The sequence below is a fragment of the Lutjanus erythropterus genome, chromosome 9 (genome assembly GCF_056507025.1).
Source record: "Lutjanus erythropterus isolate fLutEry1 chromosome 9, fLutEry1.hap2, whole genome shotgun sequence".
Taxonomy (NCBI): domain Eukaryota; kingdom Metazoa; phylum Chordata; class Actinopteri; order Lutjaniformes; family Lutjanidae; genus Lutjanus; species Lutjanus erythropterus.
The window spans coordinates 21,754,680-21,778,627 of NC_139325.1; the positions used below are offsets into that span (position 1 = coordinate 21,754,680).

General features: G+C 36.9%; 3 protein-coding genes across 3 annotated transcripts; all 3 read right to left on the minus strand.

Moving 5' to 3' along the window:
* Positions 1-1,023: 1,023 nt before the first annotated feature.
* Positions 1,024-12,927, minus strand: ptdss1a (phosphatidylserine synthase 1a). The gene is made up of 13 exons (XM_084726563.1): positions 12,424-12,927; positions 11,484-11,575; positions 10,843-10,887; positions 10,629-10,753; positions 10,347-10,505; positions 9,920-10,071; positions 8,941-9,082; positions 5,340-5,452; positions 5,120-5,185; positions 4,656-4,755; positions 4,382-4,450; positions 2,784-2,850; positions 1,024-2,594 (listed from the first exon to the last, which is right to left on the minus strand). Exons 1-13 carry the CDS (start codon positions 12,603-12,605, stop codon positions 2,500-2,502), a joined length of 1,407 nt encoding a protein of 468 aa, XP_084582689.1. The 5' UTR covers positions 12,606-12,927; the 3' UTR covers positions 1,024-2,499.
* A 1,479-nt stretch (positions 12,928-14,406) lies between these two features.
* Positions 14,407-17,183, minus strand: LOC146321417 (membrane-spanning 4-domains subfamily A member 4A-like). Its single transcript, XM_084725679.1, has 6 exons — positions 16,943-17,183; positions 16,725-16,832; positions 16,229-16,285; positions 15,525-15,641; positions 15,315-15,431; positions 14,407-15,226 (listed from the first exon to the last, which is right to left on the minus strand). Exons 1-6 carry the CDS (start codon positions 17,102-17,104, stop codon positions 15,197-15,199), a joined length of 591 nt encoding a protein of 196 aa, XP_084581805.1. The 5' UTR covers positions 17,105-17,183; the 3' UTR covers positions 14,407-15,196.
* A 1,348-nt stretch (positions 17,184-18,531) lies between these two features.
* On the minus strand, positions 18,532-21,853 carry LOC146321418 (membrane-spanning 4-domains subfamily A member 4A-like). Its single transcript, XM_084725680.1, has 7 exons — positions 21,665-21,853; positions 21,417-21,582; positions 21,195-21,308; positions 20,694-20,750; positions 19,990-20,106; positions 19,780-19,896; positions 18,532-19,690 (listed from the first exon to the last, which is right to left on the minus strand). Exons 2-7 carry the CDS (start codon positions 21,576-21,578, stop codon positions 19,661-19,663), a joined length of 597 nt encoding a protein of 198 aa, XP_084581806.1. The 5' UTR covers positions 21,579-21,582; positions 21,665-21,853; the 3' UTR covers positions 18,532-19,660.
* Positions 21,854-23,948: the final 2,095 nt, after the last annotated feature.

Here is a 23,948-nt window from a genome sequence, read left to right on the forward strand (position 1 = left end):
AAAATTTGTAATGTTTGACTTAAAAGTTGTTGGTTCAACATAGTATCTTCAGGTAACATGTTTTCTCAAGAATAATTGAATTACACTCTTTTTATATAAAAATTAGCACATAAATGGAGTTTCTAAATGCTAAAAATAGGCAATAGGCCCTTTCTCCACTGCTGGTAGACAGTTTTGTCTGTTTTTTTCTGTCTGATGTGTGCTGGAAAGCCAATGCTCAACTCACATGTGCAGTAAAGCAGACAGAAAGATGTTTTTAAAAGTCTCTGTGCTTTTGTAGCTTCTAATTGAATCTCTGCGGTCTTAAGTTTAGTCTCTCTCCTGTGTAACTGTACTTTCAGCTATATGCTTTGTTTTATTTCCCGCTTCATAATTAATGCCTTTAGATAACAAAATATTTATTGTTTATTATTGCTTTTTGTAAAGGTGTTTATTAGAAAATTCCATTTGTTTAGAATCATTAAAAAGTAACCAACTCTTCTTTTCAAGCTCATTCTACTTAATAGGTGCAGGTAGCCTGACATTAACTTTTTTTTTTTAATTAAATAATTTAAGTTTTACAGTGTGCCTGAATACTCTCTGTCAGGTGACAACTGCCAAGAACTCTTTTTGGATATACCTCTCTCACTTCTGTTCATTTTTTTGCTGCTCTTTTCCCAGAGAACATCAATGGTACCTTCAGAAACATGTTGTTATAGGTCAGCATGAGGCAGCTATTTCTGTCTGAGTTCCATGGTGTGCAGACTGTGTGAAATCTGATCCGAGACGGGCCGTGGTTGAGTCAGCCAATCCAGTACTGCTTTGCTGCAGTGGGGCGCTCTTCAGGGGTCGAGCAAGGTCATTCATGATTTTCCTATTGTTAAACAGCCTCCTACTTACATTAATGTGACAGGAAGTAGAAAAATAATTCATTTAATGAGTAATAAAGGCATTTATTGTTGACAGTAGGGTGAAAGTGTGGTGTTGCTGCTATGTTTCAAAAACTAAACACAGCAAATGCCTCTAGTAACAACTCACAAAGAGTTTAAGAGGAAATGTAAAACATTTTAATGTTTCATTATTTCACAGTGAAAAAGAACAGCACAAGTAATTTTCAACAGAATTGCTTTTGGCAAATGACATCTAAATCCAGAGACAATGTACCATTTATAGTGTCTACTGTAATAAAGGAGCAAGGTCCATTCCACAGAGGTCAATGTCTGGATTGTCGAGGATTATGAGGGGATATATCTGTACTGAGATGAAGCTGACAGAGCAAATGAAAATAAACCTTTAGTAAAGCACTCGAAGCACAGAAGAAATCAAACACAAAAAGCCCAAATTTAGTATTAGTACAAACTGAGAATAAAAAAAACATGCAAACAGGCACTAAGGGATAAATTAAAATGTTACAATGACAGTGAAAGACATAAAAAGTACAATACTGGTGTCCTGGTGTGCGGTGTAATATAAAGTTCTGATTACTACTCTTGTAACATTTTCCTACTAAAACACTTGATTTGATTTGACACAGCCATGCAAATGCAATATATGCACTAACAAGAAGGTCAACAGCAAAAAAAAAAAAGCCAGGTAAAGCCTGACAACACATGCAGGAATTTGAATAATTGCCCTCTGTTATCAGTACAGTAAAAAAAAAAAAAAAAGTGATAGCAGCCACAGATGGACAGGAGAGTAAAATCACTCAAGGTCACAATGATTCACAAAATACTCAAACATTACAAAATGTACAGTATTTGCAAGAAAAAAACATTCTGGAAAGTGCTTAAACTGTGTGCTTTGCTTTGTTCCAGGTCAAACACAAACCTCCGTTGATACCAAGCTAAAGCTGTCTTGCATTGAAATCCTGCCCACAAAACAGGTGTGAATATCTATGACGAAAACAGACAATCAATAAGAGATGCTAATAATAAAAAGACTTCAGCCTTTTCTGTGCTATAAACATAGAGGCTCCAATTAATGTGATAAATTCTACATAATGGCTTTTTAACATTGACATGTGTTGAACCAACATACAGTACTGGAGTTAAGGCTGGTGTAAACCAGTCACATGTACATTAACCATCAATGATATACTGTATTGTAGGATAAATGTTTGCAAATTATAGTTTATCAGCTACAATGATCATGCAGTCACATCTAGAATCGGCAGTTTTTGTTCCCACCGCATACGCACACGTGCGTGTGCACACGCACGCACACACACACACACACAAACCTGTGATCAGTGGTTTAGGAGCTTTTTTTTATGACTACAGCACACAGTTAAGTGTGCATCTCTGTAGTCCAAGCCTCTGTTCACTCCTAATAACACTGCATGGACCTGTTCATCCACTTCCTTTACTGTCTCTACTCCCTCTGCTGTGGGTGGGGGCTTTCTATACTTCAATTACACCAGGAAGTGGTTGTATCTTTCACCCCCTTTTCACTCTGTGATCCTTCACGCCCGGCTCCTTGGAGTGAGTTCAGGAGTCGCCCACCGGCCTCTAGCTCCGTCTCCTACTGGCTGTCCAGGCCGTTAATAGATTTGGTCTTTCCAGAGCCCTTCCCTCTACGTCTGGTTGTAGGGCTGTCACCACCCACCTCTGTCTCTCCTGGAACGTGATGGTCAAACACTTGGAAATGAGTTTATAAAAAGATGCAACTGAACTTTGCAAATCTACAGCATGAGTGAAACACCATTCCAACCACTAGGGGGCAGCCTTTTACAGGATGATGAAGATGAATGTATACTTTTATGAGTCTTTTTATGTGGTTGATCAATAACAGTAAAGTCACTGTACCTTTAAATCCTTCTGACATGTAGTCAGGAGATTCTGTGTAATTACTGTCTTCACATTCTGAGAGGCTCTGAGAAAGGAGAAGAGGTCAAACACATGACACACACATACCATACACTGGACAAGTAACACACTGCAGCTAACTGACCCTGTACAGAATTCACACTGAGTGATAAGAATCTTTAAGGGACATATATATATGGAACATGCAACACTGCTTCACTGAGCTTCAGAGGAAGTGACTTCTTGTTATGTAAAGGATCTTCACCAATTTATTCAGACATGACAGAACATTTACAGAAAGCCAATATGCTAGTGAAATATTTGGCACTTGACACACGAGAGGGAGGACAATTTCCACTGCTGGAACCAGCGGTGGGTTGAAGGGTACAGCCACACTAAAAGGTTTAAAACAGTCTATGTCCAAACAAGCGTTTTAGCTCTTCTCAGAAATAAACTCTGTCCATACTAACACGCCTGAAAAATCATATCCCATGACCAGTCGCACACACTGCGCATGCATGTGGTGGTGTAAACAGGAAGCCAATTGTCTATTTTGCAGTTGGTTGCTTAGTTGTAGAAAATACTATGGACGGGAAGAACAGCAATGGTAAAAAGTGATTTCGTTTCTTGGATCAGCTAATGTGGAACTGTTCAGCTATAATTTCATTATCCATGTTGAATTAACTTCTGGTATTCAAGGCTGATGTTGTTTGTTTTCTTCTGGAAAAAGGTTCAGGCGGCATGAGGAGTCAGGGAATGACACATCATGACTGACGACACCGAATCAGAAAGCAAACAAGGATGTCTTGTTAACGAAAGTTAACAAGACATCCAAGAGTCTTCAAACTAAAACGGGGTCAGCAGCATTTCCAAAAATCTCTGCTTTAGGGAGTAGTATGGATGCATGGCATAAATGTAGCAAAAGTTGTGTTTTTTATGAAGAAATGTATTAGTGAGCATAAAATCAAAAAGTAATGATATCAAAGAAGAAGAGGGTTCTGGGTGTTCTCAGGCTGCATCTATGATGGATTTCAAAACTTATTTTACCGTTACAGCCTTATTAAAATGACCATCGTGAGGGACACCCTCCCTCATTTTCATATTTAATCCTCCAATGCATTTTCTCATCAGTAACTTATTAAATAGAATCCCAGCTGCCTACTGACCAACAGCACACAACCATAGAAGAGGCATTAAGTTTGAAAAATGAATCAAATCATACTTTCTCACATGCTGTCTGTAAAGCATTTTTGTGGATGTTTTGTGGCATTTAATGTTTTTGTTTGTTTTGTTTGACCTCCTCTTAATAAGGTGAACAAGATGTGTTTGAGTGTTTCTAAGTGTCAAGGTCAACCTGGTAAAATGGGTGACTTTGACATAAAAGTGCGTCAGGCGCTTATTCTAACATGTGACCAACTTGTAAATTTGCCACCATATTTACATAACATGTGCAAAGGGGGCTTTTGTTTTTAAGGACTTGTGCAGGTGTGTGAACTGTCATTGCCTCAGGGTTTTAAACAAACATGATAAAGATAAACAGTAAATACTTTCTGTTATCAACTAAATGACATACTGTACTTTTAAAGCCATAAACATACCTTTTCTCGTGGTCCGTAATTTTCAGCAAACCACACCATTCCATACAGGCACAGGAATGTAATGAAGGCCTAAAAACAGGTCAAACAGTTTCACGATTCATGGAAAATCAACCAGTCAATAAATACCTTACAGCACAGAAACTGTGATGTGTTGCTAGCAAAGTTAAGGCACATGATTTAATATATGTTAAAGCATGATGAGCCTTCTATTGCAGAAGACCAAAGAAATTCATTGTGACACACAAATGCAGCAGTGCTGTGATCCTGATCTTACCAAGCACAGTAGCCAGAGGATCACATAGAGGATCTGTGTTTTTGAGAATAAGTCCTGTCCAAACTTGATGCATGCCAAGGCCTCCAGAAAGGCTATTGCCCTGTGAATAAGGGGAGAAAAACCAACACACACAAGTGAAATCTCTGAATAACCTGCAGTAAACTTTCACAAAACAAACATGGCTGCATGTAGCTTTCTCCTGAGAGCAGTGCTCTGCTCACTGACCTGAACACAGTAACATTTGCTTAGTGAGATGTATTACCCTGGTAGATCAGTTAACATCACCTCCCTTATCTGCCCTCACTGTTTATAGCTACTTGATACACACACCACAGGTACACTGCAGTTCACACACACACACACACACACACACACGTATGTTGTAGAAAAACTGACGTTGAGGGTCTTTCTTGAAAGGAAAATCAACGTAAGTCAGGTTTACAGCTTAGGTTAACTTAACTTACCCAAACACCCAGCACTGGGTCCCAACTCTCTTACACTGTGTGTCTGTAAGGTATGCATAATACTGCCTAAAAAAAAACAAAAAAACACAATGCAAACATGAACAAATTTCACCTACAAATATGTAAGCATGTAGCAAAGTATAATATCCAAACAAAATCTGGCATTATTGGTTTCTAGGCACCACTAAGCTTGTAATAAAGCTGAATTTTGTGTTTTTACCTGACTGTTGGAGCTGTGATGATACCAATGAACAGGATCCGACACCAGCTGAGAGCATGGCTTGCAGGAAAGACAAAAATGTGCTTGAGGAAGAATGTGTTCAACTCTGTTAGCTACGGACAAAGAGGGAAACAGACAGGAGAGGATAAAGATTTTCGTGTCTACTAGCTACTGTGTAAACAGAGAAATAGGACAGAAACCCATTTTTACTGTTTTGGATCTGTATTTAAACACAACTGGGAGTGTCGGAACATTAGCACTTTTTATACATAGTCCCTGAATTGAAGGGGCCAAAAATTAGATGTAAAGTGTAAAGTATTCATATTTTGTGTTTGGTTCCATTTTCTTTGCTAATATTGATAGTCAAAATGAATATTTATGGTGGTCTCCTACACTGTTAGAAATTAGCATCTATTCCTACCAGTGTCCTCCCAATTAGGATGGAGTGTCCTTCAACACTAGCCTGAAAACCAGACAAATGTGCCGAGATCATGTTTGCATTTTCTTTGGAAGATCATTTCAAATTCAAATTAGTCTGGCGATGCCAGGCCACTTCAACAGCCTTAAAGCTGCAAGACGGCATCAACTCCAGTGCACAGAGCTAACACAATGAAAACTGTGTCACTGTTCTACTACTTATGGACTGCGCCATACTTTTAATTTCACAGGCCTTTTTCACAACAGACATTTTGACTTGTCATTGTAGGAAAAGCAAAAGTTATTAATAGCACAAGGAACCTATGGACTCACTGAGCTGAGCTAGCATACAACAATTTAATTTTTAACTGCAACTTGACAACTATATAACTTAATCTTCAACTCCTGTTAGTGCTCAGCATTTTACATTTCTTTATGTGAATATGATGTTCTTATGAGTAGTATGTAGTATGTATTGTATCTCTATATGTGCCCTGCAGCAGTGAAAGACACATTTCTTTTATTGCCAGCATTAATGGACAATGAAGTTTTAAATCCTGAAAATGAATGATGGCTCTAGTCTTTTCAAGTGTCCAAGGAAGCCATGACAGTGTAACAGTGAGTCACAATACCAGGATCTTGAAATAGATCTTTTAACAGCCATTTTGTCATGAAACATTAGAGTAACACAGGTTTTTACCAATGATACTAATCAAGGTTCCATTCCATTCAGGTCAAACTGAGTCAGGGTGCTCATTTTGTGTCAGCTATTGTTATCATAACACTGCAAAATGTAAGCAAGTCATAGGATAAGTGAGGAATTGTTTTGTGGCTTTATTTAATTACACATAATCTCTGTGTAATCTGACAGGAATTACAGTACAGTTCCTGTACAGTTTCTATGTGGCCTTTGATTGTATAAACCAGATTTCACAAAGACAGTAAAACCTTTTAGTAAGACAATATCTAATTTCTAAAACTTTTTATTATATTAAATTTTTCCTACCATGAGTTGATTTTTGTCTTGCATGAGCACTGTTGTTCAGTGACATTTAATGACAGCTCAGTTTCATTAAAATGCGGCAATTAGCAATGGCAATAAGACCACACCAAAACACAGCCCTGGAACTGACCCACCTACAAGGAATGAAGCCATTATTAAAGGAGAAATATGTCATGTATTTACTGATCCAAATCATAAAATGACTGTGATATGTTATCAGAGATTAAGGAAAATATGCTAAATTGAAACACTGGAAAGTCTCTGGTTTTTTTTGGTATGTGTGATTCCGCACACTGCTTATTTTACATTTAATCACTTTACCTAAAGTTAACATTAATACCAAATGATCACAGAATAAGTAAGTGTCTGTTTATGCATTGTAAGAAATAATTAATAATGTTTTAGAAGGAATCAATGTTAATAACTGTAAAATTTAGCAATATGTTAATGGAGTCTGGCAGGCAGTAACACAGGCAGTGGCTGAACTCAAAACTCCAGAATGTGTATTTTCAGAGCAGTGGGCTTTTGTTTTCAGGCTTAGTCACTGTCAAAATATGTTGCACTTTTCCTGCATTCCTGTAGGTTCAATGTCCCTGCAACCTGCAGGCAACCTGCTTTGAGTCTAATTAGGAGGGGTGGCAATGAAACAGTTCAGACCTATTTAACATACCGTCTATGTCTGCAACTTGCTGTTTGGACTGCAGGACTCATTTTTGAGCACTGGGGTGTTACATATTTCACCTTTAATTTAAAATGATATTTTGACAGACATTTCGCCTTTTGCAAATATTGCGGCTCCTGCAATTTGAAAATTGCAGTAAGCCAAATTGCAATTTTGATAAAAATTTCCATTAACCGCTCAGCCCTAACCATATCTCTGTTCCATTAACAGGTGCCAGTTAGCCATACCAGTGAGACTACACAAAGGCAGGGCCCAGGAAAAGGCCTGCCGATGAGGAATGCAGCCATTATCAATGTTATTAGTTACACCTGTGTTCGACATGTCAAAATGTGTGCTGTGAGTAACGTCTTCTGGCAATGAGGCTAGCGCTTTATTACAGGCAGATGCACTGAAAAGGTCAAACAGTTCTTCAGTTAAATGCGTAGATAGAACTATCAATGGCCTGGCGGCAGAAAACTGATTAACAGAGGTCCTTCTATTGTGCATGCTGGCTCACTATCACCATTACTGGGACACTTAATTGAAATGAGCCATAATTACTGCTAGTAAGTCCAACTGTGTTTTTCCTGTTGTGACAAGTCAAAATGTCTGCTGTGCCACCAGTCCATTGTTAAAGAAAAATGCAGTATATTCCCCTGGTGTAACTCCCTTAATTAATGAAACCTGGGCCTTCCTTGATTACATCTAGGAAATTTCCAGGTAAATAATGTTATGTTTTTATTTTTTCCACTCTATTTTTATAATCTGACCATGTACAGTATACAGATCATTTTATAAAAATGTCTCTTATTGCAGCCACTTTGAGTTGAGGTTAGGACACTAACAAACATTCTTTTACAATGCAAGTCACACTTGGATTAACAAATTGGCAACAATACAAGCAGTTCATTTTGGGGGACACTTTGTCTAAGCCCCTCTCAGCTGCACTGGGAGATAATGAGAGGGAGGCCTACTGCCATGCTATTCACTCATTTGGCCTGGAGCCTGTGCGGATGAACCCAGTGAGCAGCTAAACTGTCACCACGCTAAGTAGAGCTGAGCTGCCCCACATCTCTTCAACTAATTCTCAAAGACTGGTAATTACTATTTAAAGCCTCAAGAGAGCTAACTGAGGGAGCAGGGAGGACGGTGTTGTTTCATCACCACACAAAAATGAGACAAACAGCAGCTTTCATCACCATAGCAGCCCAGTGGTCAGAAATTTGGCAGCTATAGTTGACTCTGTGACCAATGGAGCTTACTCAAGTTCTCCATCCAGTTTTTTTTCAATACCATAAATTGCCTCTGAGTAATCCAGCCGGTCTTTCACTCTTATAGGATTAGCAGTTAATGTGTGGACAGTAGGACACTCATTATATGGATCCATGTGAGACAGGTTTTAGATTACAACAGCGGAGGAAGCAATTAGATTACCCTGGAATTAGCACGCAGAGCACACAGGATGATCCCCGACTAGTCAGCACTTAGTCACATCAGTCAGCAAGAGAGGACTGACCCACCTGCCAGATGATCATAAACAGATAGACGCCCATTACACGCTGCAGGGAAGACTTCGGGTCAAGCCAGCGTACATAGGTCCAGCTCGCGGGGGTGAACTGTAACACGGCTCGTTTGATCTTCCCCGTGGTGGTGTGGATGTCCCTGGATGGGAAGCACACAGGAGAAGGATTACAAAGACTTGCAGATAGATTTACAATAAGCATTATGGTAGTGCAGTGGACAAAGCCAGATGAAAGCAATGCCATCACATTAATCATTCAGGTCCACTCCTGCTTGATGAACTTGTGAGATCATGTTTCAAAACAACAATTTATGCATTTTAAGTGCAGTGGCAACTAAAATGCCTTATTTGAGTGGAATGGATTTCATCAGTTATAAAAGAGCAGAATCAAAATTAATGTATTACATAGTGTTTACTTGTCTGAATATCTTATTCTGACTGACCTTATTTCTTAAATATTACACACAAGTCACACTTTTATAACATGGATAAAAGTTACCAATTAAATATTTTTAAAAAAAACTTAAAGAAGAAATATGTAAGACCCTAGCCTTCACAAATGACAACTGCAGTCCAAATAGCAAGTTGGAGCCATAGATGATATATAATAAAGGTTGAATCCCTATCTAATATACAATCTATGGCTGAGGCAAATCGTTTCCCTGGCCCACTCCTCCCCAGACTCTATGCTCAGGCTGCAGGGGACACTTAACCTACAACCTATGCATGCAAGACAAGGGCATTATATTTTGGCAGTTACAAGGAATCCTACACAGTAAGTTGATCAGCAGTTTACAACTGTTAATTGTCTGTCAAAGTAAAGCTAAGCCCACTATCCTGAAAACAAAAGCCCACTGCTCTGAAACTGAGCTCACAATATAAACCCCACATCCCTTTTCACAACCTATAAATGGCTTAGAAAATGGGCATGTTTTTGTTCTGTAAAATTGTAACACAGTTGTTGTTCACTTCCGTACTTAATACTGGCCCAGTGGTAGGTCCTCATCTCCAAAAAGCGGCAAACAGTCATGCCAAGCCAGATGCCTCCACCATTGCACAGCAGAATGTCCAGAATCACCTGGTCCCACCAGCACTCAGCAAAGTTAGGCAGCAGATGCATGAAGAATAGCTGTGAGAACAGATGATTAGAAGGCTGTGAGAGTCTTCATCATATTTGAATAACTGTGAACCTTTCAGCCTAAAATAAAAGTCAATGAATGTTACATAAAACGATTGTGGATGGACAAACCCATCAATTTTCACCAGATAAACAACTTACATCACCAGCTTAGTTGACCTTAAAATGTTCCCATTATAAAGTGACAGAATGAGAGCGAGAGGTAGACAAAGTGCCAGGTCACAGGTTGCTAGTGTGATAACCTTATTTGATGTTCGCTTCCTTACCTCAGTAAGCTCCCAGGTGATACTGATGGTCCAGCAGAGGCCATAACTTCGAATGAGCAGGGCCTTCATACCCCAGCCCCAGAAATGGCTGAATGCAAAAATGTCAAAATGGCTCAGGATCCTCTCCCAGGTGATGACATGGCAGTTCACAGCATACTCCTGCAGAGAGAGCGGCAGCGCAGATAACCTCATTACAATGATTGATAATCCCCTGTCGGTGAACACAACTGGTGCACGTAAATCAGTCTGAAGATTATTTCCAGATAAGCCTTCATCACTCACCATTATGTCTGCCTCTCTCTTAGCATAACGCAGGTTTGGGTCCAACCAATACATTAGCTGCTTCACCTGCTGCCAGTTGAGGAAGATGATGAAAACCAGGAACAGGAAGTAGAGCACACTCAGACCTGAATAGCAGGGAAACATGACATTGAAGAAAGGAGGTCTAACCAAACAAAAACCATTTTCCCCCTTGTAAACAATTAGCAATACTCACCAAAAACTATTCGCCATATTGCTGGATGTGGTCTGGTGAATGGACCTACAGTGAGGAAGATATATCAAAGATATTATCTATGACAGGTGATGGAATAGATTTCACATTATGCCTAAACAATTAAATCAGTTTTTTTTCATTACTGTTTCACATGGGGGTGGACTGTACAAATGGTATAGAAAGTACACATGTATGAATTTGTCCTACAGTATGAATTTAAACTATACTTCATTTTGCTTGACCAAGGCAGACGTTGTCTCAAGATTTGTTTCATCTGGAAAACGTTTCCTTTTCCTTTCACATGCCCACTGGTAGATGTGATATATGGTTTTGAGAAGGAACTAAAATCTCTCTGATGAGAGTTAACTAACAATAGCAACTGAAACTGACAATGGAGAAACCAGACTGAATGAGGTTGTTCCCCCAGGATTCAAATTTTGTTTATACAGTGTATTTTCTAGTTATTCCTCTCATAATGAGATTCTCACTGAGGTGTTTACTTATTCTACCTAAGGGTCTCCTGTAAAGCAGTCATTACTTACCGTGCCAACTGTTTCTGAAGCACCTTGTTGCTGAATGAGGTCTATGCAAACATGCTTAACTACAGCAAAATAATAACTTTAGTGTCCTTTTTTGCTTACCATTAGGAAATGCCAAAACACTGATGACAAGGAAGAAAGAGATGACCAGGATGAGCCCCACCCAGAGATTACTGTCAGGATTCCCATCATCTCTGCAGGCAGGGTGAACAAACATTTCCCAATGAACAGTTAGTTAATATCACCAGTTAGACTGAGGTATAACTATATTAAAACAGCCCATTTTGTAAGTAGTGTATGATTTACACACATATGTTCAAGCAGTGCCGCAAGTAATGATTATTTTCATAGTTAATTATGGGTTGATTGTTTTCACGATTAATTAATAGTTGCTCACAGCCCAAAGATGTTTAGTTAACTCTCATAAAGAAGAAAAGAAACCAAAAAGATATTCACATTGAGGAAGCTGAAATCGGAGAATTTTATCTTTTTTCTTCAAAAATAGGTCAAGCAGATTAATCGATTATCAGAGCAGTAAAATGGAGCAAAAATGGATTAATAATCGAATGATCTTTGCAGTTTTGTAGTCAAGTTTCAAAGACACTGCAAATACATTAGTGTTTGCATTAAATTAGATTTGTAAATTGTGGTTTGTAAAGCAGTGGATAACTTAATCACTTCAAATGTTATGACTCGTTTCCTTGCTGGTTACATTGTTGTGGCTAATGTCAACACGGGAAACAGTGTCCATCCCTGAACTAACATTACATAACACATTAATTCATTTTATTAGTTAAGGTGAAAAACTAATAACAAGAAAATGTAGGCAGTCATCATTCAGAAAACTATTCCAATGCTTTTATGTGGATGTAAAATTCCTCTCAGTGATAAAATCCTTTACAGAGCAGCTAACAGCTAGCTAACGTGTCTGTGTTACCTGGCACTGTCACAGCAGCATCACTGCTCCTGTTAGCCGAGCGCCAGCTAAGCTAGGCTAGGCTAACCCTGCGAGCTAACTAACCGTTAGCGGTTAACGACTCACCTTGTGAAGGCGAAATACATCAAACTGAGCACGGTGCATGTCAGCAGTGTTATCGTGTGCGGCCTGTAGAAAAACTCTATGGTGATATCTTCAACCTGCTGCTCGTTTATCATTCGGAAATGCATCCTGTAATTCACATCATCCTTGCTTAAGGTGTGAGATCCGCTATACACGGACGCCATAGATGGACGCAGTCGGCAGAGCAGCAGCAGCAGCAGCAGCTCCTCACGGTAGCATGAGAAAGTGATCGGCAACGCACAGCTGCGGCAGCAACGACCACCACCACCACCAGGAAACAGTTAAAATAAATATAAAATGTCACATAGCTAGCAAGGATTGTTCCGCGTAGAAGTGACAGGCTGAGCAGAGGGAGCGACAGAGGGGTTAACAGAAGGGAAGAAACAGTTTGTGTGAAATCGTTCACTTTTGATTTTGATTGGTGTGCATGTTTGCAGGGAGTGTCCCGAAGCGGAAGAGTTCACAGCATGCCCTCCTTCATCATGTGCTGCTGCTGCTTCTGGTCTGGTTGCCCAATTTTTCTGGGAAGAAGTTTTAAGTGTGGAGTAGACCCTTGTTCCTTTTGTGATGTATCAGGCAAATCTTTCTTCTCATGTCCTGTGTCCCACCTTTTTTTTACACAGATAAATCCTTCTATATCTGATATAATAATGGGGTAAATAACATTTATTTTATTACACGGCTTCGTTAAATACTTGATTCTGATTGGTCAATGGCAGCATTCTGCGGACTAATATTTGCGTCACATAAAGTAGTACTTTTTTGTAAGTAACCATGTAATAAGTAGGATGATGTAAAGTGACCAGGTCATGATTGTCATCCTGTCAGGATTTATTTCACAATAACGACCTGCCCACTGTACATTAACCCTTCCGTAGCAAATAGATAAATAATAAGCTCTTATGTTTGGCTTATGATTATTTAAAGTTGTTTTTTGCATTCCGTAAAAATTCTTTCTCGTTAAGAGTCAAGGAAGATTAGTTGTTTTGATGTTTTCCCTTAGAATGTCCCTATGAACCCCCTTGAGACACAAGAGACTTTTTTTTCCCATGGGCCACCTCGTCCAGGGACGTGCTCCCTGGAGCTTATTAGCAGGCCACGTTGATCTGTGGACAAGGTTAGTTATGACTCTTTATTGACACTGAGCCTGCACATGTTGGGTGGCCTGTATGTCCAGAAGGTGGACTGGATTGTGCACCTCGTGATCTTCCTCTTCTTTTATTTATTTTTAGTTGTTTATCAATTTCTTTTATTGTATTTTTATTTTTGTTAAAATCCCACAATGTTAATGCTTTCAACAACTGATAATGTTTATTAACGTCTAGTATTCACATGTGTCCTTTACAAATTCCTGTATGAATGTATGTATGTTATCAATAATAATTAAAATTTAAAGGTGCTGGTGCTGTTTGTTTTTAGCGTGACCTCAATGCAAGGACTTTACAGCATGATTGATTTCTATGTCCGCCTAGTTAATGAACTCAGCTCTTAAGCTGTGACCTGCTGTATTACTGTTTAAACATATTTAAGCCTACAGCTTTCTGGTAACTTGAAAACTGTGTGGTACAACAGCTCCTGAGTGTGAATATCAGATGGATGTTTTTCCTAGAATACATCCTTCACTGAAAAGTAAGTTTAGTTGAGTCTACTTGCTGTGTATTTATCTCCCCCATGTGGTTGCTCAGGGCTTCACATGTCACTGAAATCAAAAACATCCTCAGCTCCCAGGAGGGGGCCCTATCACTTTTCATTAAGAGCAGCCACCAGTTTTATGAAGATTTACTTTTCCTGTTGTTTCTGGTAGTTCAGGAGAGATTTTAAAGTTACTGGACATATAGTTTCCTCATTTTCACTAAATTGAAGTAAAATATGGGTAAAAAAAGGTCACCTACTATGACCAGTAATACATTTTGTACTAAAGTAACCCTGATCGGTTCAATACATTAGATGCAGAACGGGTGTAAGTTTGCTGCAAACAAAATAACCCCCTTTATTTGCCTGAAACAAAGTTACAAATTTATTTACAAAAGACACTGTAAAAATGATCAGATAAAAAAAAAGAAAGTGAAAAAAATATGCATTTAGGCTATGTATTAAAAAAGCAAAATTCCTTATGGATAAAATATTCAAAAAGCAATGCAATTAAGTAATAAGCCTATTCTGACTCTCAACCAGAGTTCAAGAATGTCTCATCTATGTCAGTTATACAGTAATGTGGATAAGAACAATAAAAAATAATGCACATTTACAGACAGATGGGTATCAATAATCGATCTAAAATGAATTAAATACCAGCTGGTCCTCTTCAGTTTCAAAATTCATCATGGTAGTCAAGCAGAACTAATTATCACCTGCATCAGCTTTCACTAAGATGATCTCTTACAGCCTTAAAAAGGTTGATAATTTGCTATTTCAAAATATGACCTAAACATTCTGGAGTAGAGACAAAACAATGTTCTCTGGGACCTAGAAGGCAAATAAAACTTTGGAGTGAGGAAACATAAATTCTTATATACTGTTGTAAAATTATTAAACTATGCAATATAAACATGGATATATGATATGTTTCTACAAACATAATAGGTCATTTCTATCCTAGGAGTTGCTAATTATACATGCAATATGATGTTTTTTGCATATTTTTAAATACTTATGAAATAAAAACACTGTATGCTGTATGTTGAGGGGTGTATGACATTGATACAACATTGGTACCATGTATGTGGTTAGTTTTCACTCCATTGCGTCTTTGAATTCAGTCTCCTTGTTTCAGCAGTATGATGGGCTGCAGAGAGAAAGAAAAAAACACTGTTAGTTACAAATAATATTCTGCTTACAGTATCTGTGCTGTGTGTTTCAAGAAATCGACATACCAGCGTGTTGAATTGTTCTCTGCATATAGCTTTACTCAACCAGTAGATCAAGAAAACGGCTATGAGCTTTTCAATAACCAGCAGAAACATAATCAGTCCAGAGATTCCTTCACTGATCTATGAAAAAGACAGTGATGTAGGTGAACACACGTGTGCTTTGCATTTCAAAAAGCCACAGAGGTTAGTTTATGAAGGAGAAATGTTGTTTACCTTTAGATAGTCACGGCGCCAGGAATATGAAAAATAATGAAGATCAAATGCACAGAAACAAATTGCTGCGATCGACCAGAAGAAAGCGATAATGTTCAGGGAGAAGGACAGCTTTGTCTGCACAGTGAAAAACACAGTAATGATGCATCATTAGGAAGCAAAAGAAAAAGGGAAAACTTTCTAATTCTAATTCATTTTCTTACAAACCAGGATGAGACAACTTGTAATAATTTTGAACCTTCTTTTAAAATTATCACATAGAATTCTTTACACAACTCATTGTAAACAACCTTATTCAAATTCAAATTTGCATTTCTTTGAACTCATCTCCACGTCATTACCTGTTGGGCAATAATCTAAAGATATGTTTGTCAGATACAAGCATTTGTTTACAAATAAAAGTAATGGAAAAAACAAAATTCAGACAGTCTAACTGGATGGCAGACATGATTAAAATCTCACTTATATCTGGAAGTCATTTTAATTTGTCATTGACTTCTTGCTGACAACAAATTAGATATTAAATTTAAATGGGTTAATTTGAGTAAAGAATTCAAAAGAAGATGGGACATAAATTCCTATTAGAAACGTTAGAAATATGATATATTATCTAAAATAAGTTGGCACATGTCATTAATTTTGAATTAAAGGGTTAATTTGCCTTTTGATGCTAAACAGTGAACTTTTTGGATCTTTTGTCTTACCACATGCATGTTTGGAGACTGTCCAGCGGCAAACGACAGCATACCAGAAACCACATACTAAGATGTTGATAAAACATGTAAATGATTAATTATACACAAAAATACAATATTGAATATTTAAATTATATAATATAATATGTTATATTATGACTATTTTCACTGTCAGATAATCTGCCAGTTATTTTCATGATTAATTGATTAGGCTATAAAGAAAATGTATGAAAATATATTTGAAAATATATTATATTATATTATATCATATTATATTATTATAACATAACATAACAACATAATATAAAAAACTTTGTTGAGGCTGCACAGAGAATTCAGTGTCACAGCAGAAAAAGGAAGTAGGTACAAGAACAGATGCATGCTGTAAATATAGATAGATATACTATTTTCTGTCAGTCTAATTGTATTTTCTTTAATTATAATTGTTTTTCACAGAATAACTTATGAGAGAAAATTAAATTTGTAGTTTTGTCTTTGTATTTACCACAACACAGGGCAGAGTGTAGATTCTGAGCAGGACATTGTCTGGGTGGTTGTTTGAGAAGATCAGACCAAGAGTGACAATGAACACGCCAGCGATGGCCTGGGCTGCCTAATAAAAACAGAAAGAAAAGACCTCATTACAATGTTGCATTTTTTTGTGTTGAAGCAGAAAATACAAGATGACATGACTCTACCTATGAAAGAAAAAAATCAACTTACTCCAAGAGGTTTAGGTTTCCCATTGATGACAAAGACCTTGAAGGAATCTCTGTAGACACACTGAAACTTTTCTGGCATCAGTTGACCCTCTCGAACATCTGTCAGACTCCCAATGGGAATGGTGATGATCATTGATTCATCACAGATAAATGTCTTCTTCATTCTCCTGTGAACAACATCAGAGTAAAGGCTGTTAAAGCAGTCTGTGTCCCTGAGGGGAATCTGTTGTTCAAGTTTTCAGTAAATACCTTTTTTTTTTAAATCCTTGTATCTTGATTCTGACCTGAAATTCTCCGCTTCGTCAAATGACTTTAACAAGGAAATGACCTGGCACACCACTTGTCTTCGTCTCTCACGCCCTCTCTCTCTCACGCACATACAGACACACACAAACACACACAAACATGCATGCATACACAAACCCACAAAGTGCTTGTGTGTAGACCTTTGAAATTTAAAACTGTTAAGTCCTAACCTAAGCTTATTTGTGTGCATAAATATAAAGAAAAGTGATTTTGTTGAATCAGTAATCATATGCAGAATATAATAATAATATAAAACTAATTCTGATGAGAAACCGAGGGTTGAACATGAAGACAGACCACTGGTAGAGTGAGGAAGTTGAGGTGTGAGGTGGCCTCATCTGTCAAAGTATTTGCAGGGAAGTGAAGATCATATCTAAAGAGTGAAGCGCTTCATTGAGACCCATACAGAGTGTCAAACAGATACTGCTCAACTTAAACGTGGTAAGAATCACAATCTTAACTTTTTTGAATTTCACTTAAAAAAAAAACAAAAAAAACTTTGTTATACATATTTGCAACACTATGAATTTGAAAGCATCTCAAATTTTGTTTATTTGTATGTACTCTAAGTCAGTATATGAGAATTTTTAAGAGTCAAGGAAGATTTGTGGAAAAGTTTCTAATTTTTTGTTGTTTTGATGTTTTCCCTTGGAATGTCCCTATGAACCCCCTTGAGACACAAGAGACTTTTTTTTCCCATGGGCCACCTCGTCCAGGGACGTGCTCCCTGGAGCTTATTAGCAGGCCACGTTGATCTGTGGACAAGGTTAGTTATGACTCTTTATTGACATTGAGCCTGCACATGTTGGGTGGCCTGTATGTCCAGAAGGTGGACTGGATTGTGCACCTCATGATCTTCCTCTTCTTTTATTTATTTATATTTGTTTTTCAATTTCTTTTATTGTATTTTTATTTTTGTTAAAATCCCACAATGTTAATGCTTTCAACAACTGATAATGTTTATTAATGTCTAGTACAGTGTGTTCACATGTGTCCTTTACAAATTCCTGTATGAATGTATGTATGTTATCAATAATAATTAAAATTTAAAAAAGGTGCTGGTGCTGTGTTTGTTTTTAGCGTGACCTCAATGCAAGGACTTTACAGCATGACTGAATTCTATGTCCACCTAGTTAATGAACTCAGCTCTTAAGCTGTGACCTGCTGTATTACTGTTTACAGCTTTCTGGTAACTTGAAAACTGTGTGGTACAACAGCTCCTTAGTGTGAATATCAGATGAATGTTTTTCCTAGAATACATCCTTCACTGAAAAGTAAGTTTAGTTGAGTCTACTTGCTGTGTATTTATCTCCCCCATGTGGTTGCTCAGGGCTTCACATGTCACTGAAATCAAAAACATCCTCAGCTCCCAGCAGGGGGCCCTATCACTTTTCATTAAGAGCAGCCACCAGTTTTATGAAGATTTACTTTTCCTGTTGTTTCTGGTAGTTCAGGAGAGATTTTAAAGTTACTGGACATATAGTTTCCTCATTTTCACTAAATTGAAGCAAAATATGGGTAAAAAAAAAGGTCACCTACTGTAGTTATACGGCCAATAATACATTTTGTACTAAAGTAACCCTGATCGGTTCAATAAATTAGATGCAGAACGGGTGTGAGTTTGCTGCAAACAAAATAACCCTCTTTATTTGCCTGAAACAAAGTTACAAATTTATTTACAAAAGACACTGTAAAATGATCAGATTAAAAAAGAAAAGAAACAGTGACAAAAATATGCATTTAGGCTATGTATTAAAAAAAGCAAAATTCCTTATGGATAAAATATTCAAAAAGCAATGCAATTAAGTAATAAGATTATTCTGACTCTCAACCAGAGTTCAAGAATGTTCATCTATGCCAGTTATACAGTAATGTGGATAAGAACAATAAAAATAATGCACATTTACAGACAGATGGGTATCAATAATCGATCTAAAATGAATTAAATACCAGCTGGTCCTCTTCAGTTTCAAAATTCATCATGGTAGTCAAGCAGAACTAATTATCACCTGCATCAGCTTTCACTAAGATGATCTCTTACAGCCTTAAAAAGGTTGATAATTTGCTATTTCAAAATATGACCTAAACATTCTGGAGTAGAGACAAAACAATGTTCTCTGGGACCTAGAAGGCAAATAAAACTTTGGAGTGAGGAAACATAAATTCTTACATACTGTTGTAAAATTATTAAACTATGCAATATAAACATGGATATGTGATATGTTTCTACAAACATAATAGGTAATTTCTATCCTAGGAGTTGCTAATTATACATGCAATATGATGTTTTTTGCATATTTTTAAATACTTATGAAATAAAAACACTGTATGCTGTATGTTGAGGGGTGTATGACATTGATACAACATTGGTACCATGTATGTGGTTAGTTTTCACTCCATTGCGTCTTTGAATTCAGTCTCCTTGTTTCAGCAGTATGATGGGCTGCAGAGAAAAAGAAAAAAAACACTGTTAGTTACAAATAATATTCTGCTTACAGTATCTGTGCTGTGTGTTTCAAGAAATCGACATACCAGCGTGTTGAATTGTTCTCTGCATATAGCTTTACTCAACCAGTAGATCAAGAAAACAGCAATGAGCTTTTCAGTAACCAGCAGAAACATAATCACTCCAGAGATTCCTTGATTGACCTATGAAAAAGACAGTGATGTAGGTGAACACACGTGTGCTTTGCATTTCAAAAAGCCACAGAGGTTAGTTCATGAAGGAGAAATGTTGTTTACCTTTAGATGGTCACGGCGCCAGGGATATGAAAAATAATGAAGATGAAACGCACAGAGACAAACTGCTGCGATCGACCAGAAGAAAGCGATAATGTTCAGGGAGAAGGACAGCTTTGTCTGCACAGTGAAAAACACAGTAATGATGCATCATTAGGAAGCAAAAGAAAAAAGGAAAACTTTCTAATTCTAATTCATTTTCTTACAAACCAGGATGAGACAACTTGTAATAATTTTGAACCTTCTTTTAAAATTATCACATAGAATTCTTTACACAAATCATTGTAAACAACCTTATTCAAATTCAAATTTGCATTTCTTTGAACTCATCTCCACGTCATTACCTGTTGGACAATAATCTAAAGATATGTTTGTCAGATACAAGCATTTGTTTACAAATAAAAGTAATGGAAAAAACAAAATTCAGACAGTCTAACTGGATGTCAGACATGATTAAAATCTCACTTATATCTGGAAGTCATTTTAATTTCTCATTGACTTCTTGCTGACAACAAATTAGATATTAAATTTAAATGGGTTAATTTGAGTAAAGAATTCAAAAGAAGATGGTACATAAATTCCTATTAGAAACATTAGAAATATGATATATTATCTAAAATAAGTTGGCACATGTCATTAATTTTGAATTAAAGGGTTAATTTGCCTTTTGATGCTAAACAGTGAACTTTTTGGATCTTTTGTCTTACCACATGCATGTTTGGAGACTGTCCAGCGGCAAACGACAGCATACCAGAAACCACATACTAAGATGTTGATAAAACATGTAAATGATTAATTGTACACAAAAATACAATATTGAATATTTAAATTATATAATATAATATGTTATATTATGACTATTTTCACTGTCAGATAATCTGCCAGTTATTTTCATGATTAATTGATTAGGCTATAAAGAAAATGTATGAAAATATATTTGAAAATATATTATATTATATTATATCATATTATATTATTATAACATAACAAAACATAACAACATAATATAAAAAACTTTGTTGAGGTTGCACAGAGAATTCAGTGTCACAACAGAAAAAGGAAGTAGGTACAAGAACAGATGCATGCTGTAAATATAGATAGATATACTGTTTTCTGTCAGTCTAATTGTATTTTCTTTAATTATTATTGTTTTTCACAGAATAACTTATGAGAGAAAATTAAATTTGTAGTTTTGTTTTTGTATTTACCACAACACAGGGCAGAGTGTAGATTCCGAGCGGGATATCGTATGGGTGGTTGCTTGAGCGAGAGAAGATCAGACCAAGAGTGACAATGAACACGCCAGCGATGGCCTGGGCTGCCTAATAAAAACAGAAAGAAAAGACCTCATTACAATGTTGCATTTTTTGTGTTGAAGCAGAAAATACAAGATGACATGACTCTACCTATGAAAGAAAAAAACAACTTACTCCAAGAGGTTTAGGTTTCCCATTGATGACAAAGACCTTGAAGGAATCTCTGTAGACACACTGAAACTTTTCTGGCATCAGTTGACCCTCTCGAACATCTGTCAGACTCCCAATGGGAATGGTGATGATCATTGATTCATCACAGATAAATGTCTTCTTCATTCTCCTGTGAACAACATCAGAGTAAAGGCTGTTAAAGCAGTCTGTGTCCCTGAGGGGAATCTGTTGTTCAAGTTTTCAGTAAATACCTTTTTTTTTTAAATCCTTGTATCTTGATTCTGACCTGAAATTCTCTGCTTCGTCAAATGACTTTAACAAGGAAATGACCTGGTACACCACTTGTCTTCGTCTCTCACGCCCTCTCTCTCTCACGCACATACAGACACACACAAACACACACAAACATGCATGCATACACAAACCCACAAAGTGCTTGTGTGTAGACCTTTGAAATTTAAAACTGTTAAGTCCTAACCTAAGCTGATTTGGGTGCATAAATATAAAGAAAAGTGATTTTGTTGAATCAGTAATGATATGCACAATATAATAATAATATAAAACTAATTCTGATGAGAAACGGAGGGTTGAACATGAAGACAGACCACTGGTAGAGTGAGGAAGTTGAGGTGTGAGGTGGCCTCATCTGTCAAAGTATTTGCAGGGAAGTGAAGATCATATCTAAAGAGTGAAGCGCTTCATTGAGACCCATACAGAGTGTCAAACAGATACTGCTCAACTTAAACGTGGTAAGAATCACAATCTTAACTTTTTTGAATTTCACTTAAAAAAAAACAAAAAAAACTTTGTTATACATATTTGCATCACTATGAATTTGAAAGCATCTCAAATTTTGTTTATTTGTATGTACTCTAAGTCAGTATATGAGAATTTTTAAGAGTCAAGGAAGATTTGTGGAAAAGTTTCTCATTTTTTGTTTTGATGTTTTCCCTTAGAATGTCCCTATGAACCCCCTTGAGACACAAGAGACTTTTTTTTCCCATGGGCCACCTCGTCCAGGGACGTGCTCCCTGGAGCTTATTAGCAGGCCACGTTGATCTGTGGACAAGGTTAGTTATGACTCTTTATTGACATTGAGCCTGCACATGTTGGGTGGCCTGTATGTCCAGAAGGTGGACTGGATTGTGCACCTCGTGATCTTCCTCTTCTTTTATTTATTTTTAGTTGTTTATCAATTTCTTTTATTGTATTTTTATTTTTGTTAAAATCCCCCAATGTTAATGCTTTCAACAACTGCTAATGTTTATTAATGTCTAGTACAGTGTGTTCACATGTGTCCTTTACAAATTCCTGTATGAATGTATGTATGTTATCAATAATAATTAAAATTTAAAGGTGCTGGTGCTGTGTTTGTTTTTAGCATGACCTCAATGCAAGGACTTTACAGCATGACTGATTCTATGTCCACCTAGTTAATGAACTCAGCTCTTAAGCTGTGACCTGCTGTATTACTGTTTAAACATATTTAATCCTACAGCTTTCTGGTAACTTGAAAACTGTGTGGTACAACAGCTCCTTAGTGTGAATATCAGATGAATGTTTTTCCTAGAATACATCCTTCACTGAAAAGTAAGTTTAGTTGAGTCTACTTGCTGTGTATTTATCTCCCCCATGTGGTTGCTCAGGGCTTCAAATGTCACTAAAATCAAAAACATCCTCAGCTCCCAGCAGGGGGCCCTATCACTTTTCATGAAGAGCAGCCACCAGTTTTATGAAGATTTACTTTTCCTGTTGTTTCTGGTAGTTCAGGAGAGATTTTAAAGTTACTGGACATATAGTTTCCTCATTTTCACTAAATTGAAGCAAAATATGGGTAAAAAAAAGGTCACCTACTGTAGTTATACGGCCAGTAATACATTTTGTACTAAAGTAACCCTGATCGGTTCAATAAATTAGATGTAGAACGGGTGTGAGTTTGCTGCAAACAAAATAACCCTGTTTATTTGCCTGAAACAAAGTTACAAATTTATTTACAAAAGACACTGTAAAATGATCAGATTAAAAAAAAAAAAAAAAGAAACAGTGACAAAAATATGCATTTAGGCTATGTATTAAAAAAAGCAAAATTCCTTATGGATAAAATATTCAAAAAGCAATGCAATTAAGTAATAAGATTATTCTGACTCTCAACCAGAGTTCAAGAATGTCTCATCTATGCCAGTTATACAGTAATGTGGATAAGAACAATAAAAATAATGCACATTTACAGACAGATGGGTATCAATAATCGATCTAAAATGAATTAAATACCAGCTGGTCCTCTTCAGTTTCAAAATTCATCATGGTAGTCAAGCAGAACTAATTATCACCTGCATCAGCTTTCACTAAGATGATCTCTTACAGCCTTAAAAAGGTTGATAATTTGCTATTTCAAAATATGACCTAAACATTCTGGAGTAGAGACAAAACAATGTTCTCTGGGACCTAGAAGGCAAATAAAACTTTGGAGTGAGGAAACATAAATTCTTACATACTGTTGTAAAATTATTAAACTATGCAATATAAACATGGATA

Coding starts and splice junctions, on each gene's coding strand:
- ptdss1a (XM_084726563.1), bottom strand. CDS start 12,605: ATGGCGTCCGTGTATAGCGGATCTCACACCTTAAGCAAGGATGATGTG. Junction 10,754..10,842: donor AATATGGCGAATAGTTTTTG/GTGAGTATTGCT, acceptor CCTGCTATTCAG/GTCTGAGTGTGCTCTACTTC. Junction 10,506..10,628: donor AGAGAGAGGCAGACATAATG/GTGAGTGATGAA, acceptor CTCTCTCTGCAG/GAGTATGCTGTGAACTGCCA.
- LOC146321417 (XM_084725679.1), bottom strand. CDS start 17,104: ATGAAGAAGACATTTATCTGTGATGAATCAATGATCATCACCATTCCC. Junction 16,286..16,724: donor ACACTCTGCCCTGTGTTGTG/GTAAATACAAAG, acceptor TCAACATCTTAG/TATGTGGTTTCTGGTATGCT. Junction 15,642..16,228: donor AGTCTCCAAACATGCATGTG/GTAAGACAAAAG, acceptor TTCACTGTGCAG/ACAAAGCTGTCCTTCTCCCT.
- LOC146321418 (XM_084725680.1), bottom strand. CDS start 21,578: ATGAAGAAGACATTTATCTGTGATGAATCAATGATCATCACCATTCCC. Junction 21,309..21,416: donor GGAAACCTAAACCTCTTGGA/GTAAGTTGTTTT, acceptor TGTTTTTATTAG/GCAGCCCAGGCCATCGCTGG. Junction 19,691..19,779: donor GAGAACAATTCAACACGCTG/GTATGTCGATTT, acceptor TTTTCTCTGCAG/CCCATCATACTGCTGAAACA.